We start from the raw sequence: 4,263 nt of genomic DNA on the forward strand, positions 1-4,263 counted from the left end.
GATGCTAGAAGTTATAAACATTTTAGTAAGGTTTTAATTAAGAAAATAATTTTATAAATTTGAGAGTATTTTTCACTATAAATTTTTTGAAATGTTTTGGGGACCCTAGAATGGTGGTACGTAATCACTGGACCATAAGCAGTCTTTGTTTTTATGCTCCTAAATTCTTAATGTATTTTGGCGCTTAAATCCCTGGTCGACATGTGATGGATAAATATAGATACATCTTAATCAATCTTAGAAACACCGAAGAATAAAACAAATCAAAATAAGGGAAAGATGAGTAAGGCATGGATCACCATGTTGCTTATCGCGTTGCTTACGAGTTACGATAAAAGGTAAAGCAAAGTCGGACAAATAGTGCCAATGTGAAGTTCCTAGACATGTGTATTGGACAACGTGGAAAGACTCCATCAGTTGCGGTTGGAACCTGGTTTCCGACAAACAAAATAACAAGAAGTCAAATATGAGTTTATCTTATAATATATGGACTGGACTGGAGACTAGTCTAGCTTTCTGAAATACAATCCAATATTTCCATGCAATCATTTTGTATTAAGATCGAATCCTATTCAAACACTCGTGTATTCTGAAAGTAACATATATATTAATATATATCATTTTAGACCTGAAATTTTAGGCTCTACTTATTTAACAATTAAAGATGCTTGGAAAAAAGTTGCTTAAAGATCTAGGAAATTACGAAATGGACTTAAAACGCTCAAATATATCTGCATAGAGATACCTTTTACCCTTTCCAGCGTCTTATACTGCTTGGGCAAGTATTTATCTTGGTCGACCTCTTCTCGGTATGAATGTCATCATCATTTAATCCATCCTTCATTTTTGCTGCTTGTCCATGGATTATTATATATGTAAGCCAAAGTTAAGAGCATCAACATTGACTAAAACCATCTCAAAAAGAATTGAAAATCTTAGTATTTGATTATATATAACTATATTTAGTTTCTTTTATAGCACATGCTCATTGAGTAAGTGACACATAACATATGAGTTTCTCACCAAGAGACTGAAGTTTTTTAGAAAAGAATTTCTTTCTATTCTCTTTTTTCTTTTTTTTTTCTTTTTTTTTGCTAAAGTCTTTTTTCCTTTTCCTTTTTAGTTATTTTATTTTAATAATGATAAATTATATGATAATTCCTATTGAATATAGGGAAAAGGGTGAATTTCAACCCCGACAATCCGTGTCGTGTGTTTTCATACCCAAACAAAGAAGCAGTGCATATACATATCCAAACTAAGATATTTTTAAAATTTCCAACCCGAACTTAGTTCCGTAACGTGAAATCCGATATTGACTAACGTTTTGTTAATTCACCGTTAAACCCTGCTTAGTCAGATAATATGTGGCATATTGATTTAATCAAAGAAAAAACAAAACGACGTCGTTTGACTCATTAACCAAAACGACGTCGTATTCAATTGGGGGAAAATCAAAATTAAAAACCCTAATCCCCTTTGTTCTTCTTCTTCGACTCACGACTCTCACCTCTCTCTCTCAGACCCGAACTCGAACCGGAGACAACAACTTCGAACGCTTGTATTAGTGAAGTGGAAAGAAACTTTCAAAAGTAAATGCAAAGGCGTTAGCGACTTGGAAAAGAGGTAAAGCTTTCAATTTTATTGAAGATAAAGCTTTTGATTTGTATCGATTTTAATCAAACCGAGTATGATTTTCCAGTGTATTAATGTTGAAATTTCCTCCTCTCATTTACAGAATGTTCGAGATTGTGACGTTTAATATTAGTTGCGGTGGATATTGGGTGAAGAAAAGAACCGGTGATGTTGGGTATATCGGTGGAGATGTGAAAACAATTGAGTGCAAACCGACAGAGTTGTTCACATTGTTATCAGATGAGTTTGGGGAGGGTTTATATATCAACAAGTTGTGGTACACGCTTCCTTTTGAGGATCACAAGGATAGAAAGAAACTGAGCTATGTTAGAGATGATGCTTTTAAAGAGATGTGTGAAGCTGGTGAGTGGAAAGGAGTTGTTAATTTGTTCCTAGTGAACACAGTCGATCATCCTGAAGATCAGTTTCAGGAACCTTGCGAAGAAGAGATCAGAGTAGAAAGAAATGTTGCTGGCTTTGTGGATGAAGATGAAGATTTCGACTATCATAACACACCTCTCAATTCTGATGGCGAGGAAGAAGAAGAGCCTTTGTTGAGATTCAAACCAGGCAGTGGTCACCTAGAGCTAAAGCAAGTGTTCGACACCATTGAAGATTTCAAAGATGCATTGGTTGAGTATGCATTGAAGGGAGGGTGGAACATTAAGTTGAACAAATGGGGGAGAATTAAATCTGGGGCTGTGTGTGGGACTGAAGACAACTGCCCATGGAAAATCTATTGCTCTTATGAAGAGAGATATGGGAAGTGGATGGTGAAGACATATGAAGCTGACCACAAATGCCAAAAGGATGGGTATAGTAAGATATTAAAGTCGGGTGTGATCATGAAGATCTTCATGGACGAGATTAGGAATGATATCGATTTGAAGCCTAAGTATATTCAAGAGCAGATTGAGCAAAGGTTCAACTTGATAACCACAATTGACAAGTGTAAGAATGCGAAGAAGATGGCAAAAATCATCATCAACCGTGACCATGAAGAGCAGTTTAGTAGGCTAAAAGACTACCGACTTGCGATTCTGGCGTAAGTGAAGTTTTTTTAATAATTGTAGTTTTTTTTAATTATTGTCTCTGTTTTTAATAAATTAACTAACATTTTCATTTCTCTTTTGTAGTACCAATCCAGGATCAACTGTCGTACTAGACACGGTCTTAAATGATGATGGAGCTGAAGTGTTTCAAAGATTCTATGTGTGTTTTGAAACCATCAAAAAGCTGTGGACTATGTGGTGTCGGCCTATATTTGGATTGGATGGATGCTTCCTCAAATGCACACTGAAAGGTCAACTCTTGGCTGCTGTAGGAAGAGATGCAAATAATGGAATGTACCCAATTGCTTGGGCTGTTGTTGATGTGGAGAACGAGGATAACTGGACTTGGTTCCTACAGAAGCTGCAGTTTGATTTTAACCTACAAGGAGGTCAAAATTTCACCATAAGCTTGATAAGATCATCATCATCGTTCATACAACATCATCGTTCACACAGCATTACACAAGTCAGTTTCACTACACTAAACCATACATAAGCTTGATAAGAGCTTTACTACATCATCAATACATGAACTTGAAGAACAAAATCATGACCAAAGCAAACACTACTATGTTCTTCAAGCTTCGGAGTTGCATTTTACACTCTCGAATTTCCTTCTCAACAACCGCTTCACAAACCCGAGTCTCCATTGTCAATGTTTCAATCTCAGCTTCACAAGTGTTCACTCCTTTTTGCAAAGTGATTGAAGCTCCTTCAATGTTATCCATTTTCTCAATCAAGTCTTCAAGCTCTTCATACATACATACATCGGTCCACTTAAAAGTATGATACCAATCCTGTAACATAACAATATTGAAACTCATTTCCGAAAGGAAAGCATCAAACAATCTACATATATATATCGACACTTACCCCATCTCTAGCAAAAGGACAAGCATGAAACAGTCTACCCGGATTTTTTACAGTTTTTGATGTTTTCATTGATACAGCTTCTCCACAACGACATATCTTAGGAATTCCTCTTCCTTGTTCACCCATTTTCGCCACTGTAACATTCATCAATTTGATTCAAATACATTGATTCATCATCTATAACCTAACTAAGCAAGTTCTTCTTGAATAACAAAAGCTATGGAAGCTTACCTCGACGAGAGCTTTCGGTTCTTCAAGTTGTTGTCTCTGGTTCGAGTTCGGGTCAGAGAGAGAGAGAGGTGAGAGTCGTGAGTCGAAGAAGAAGAACAAAGGGGATTAGGGTTTTTAATTTTGATTTTCCTCCAATTGAATACGACGTCGTTTTGGTTAATGAGTCAAACGACGTCGTTTTGTTTTTTCTTTGATTAAATCAATATGCCACATATTATCTGACTAAGCAGGATTTAACGGTGAATTAACGAAACGTTAGTCAATATCGGATTTCACGTTACGGAACTAAGTTCGGGTTGGAAATTTTAAAAATATCTTAGTTTGGGTATGTATATGCACTGCTTCTTTGTTTGGGTATGAAAACACACGACACGGATTGTCGGGGTTGAAATTCACCCTTTTCCCATTGAATATACTCTAAACCTTCCACGAAACATAGTTTCTCTATGGGCCCATATAATGAGCCTCTGTT

The 4,263-nt window shown here is 36.2% G+C and overlaps 2 protein-coding genes across 2 annotated transcripts; one reads left to right on the top strand and one right to left on the bottom strand.

Moving 5' to 3' along the window:
* Window positions 1–1,739: 1,739 nt before the first annotated feature.
* On the top strand, window positions 1,740–3,183 carry LOC108819720 (uncharacterized). The gene is made up of 2 exons (XM_018592768.1): window positions 1,740–2,680; window positions 2,772–3,183. The coding sequence occupies exons 1-2, from the start codon at window positions 1,740–1,742 to the stop codon at window positions 3,181–3,183; spliced, it is 1,353 nt and encodes a 450-aa protein (XP_018448270.1).
* A 25-nt stretch (window positions 3,184–3,208) lies between these two features.
* LOC108819721 (uncharacterized protein At1g43920, Chloroplastic-like) lies at window positions 3,209–3,686 on the bottom strand. Its single transcript, XM_018592769.1, has 2 exons — window positions 3,561–3,686; window positions 3,209–3,484 (listed from the first exon to the last, which is right to left on the bottom strand). The coding sequence occupies exons 1-2, from the start codon at window positions 3,684–3,686 to the stop codon at window positions 3,209–3,211; spliced, it is 402 nt and encodes a 133-aa protein (XP_018448271.1).
* Between the last annotated feature and the right edge of the window lie 577 nt (window positions 3,687–4,263).

Source organism: Raphanus sativus, unplaced genomic scaffold, assembly GCF_000801105.2.
Source record: "Raphanus sativus cultivar WK10039 unplaced genomic scaffold, ASM80110v3 Scaffold1414, whole genome shotgun sequence".
NCBI lineage: Eukaryota > Viridiplantae > Streptophyta > Magnoliopsida > Brassicales > Brassicaceae > Raphanus > Raphanus sativus.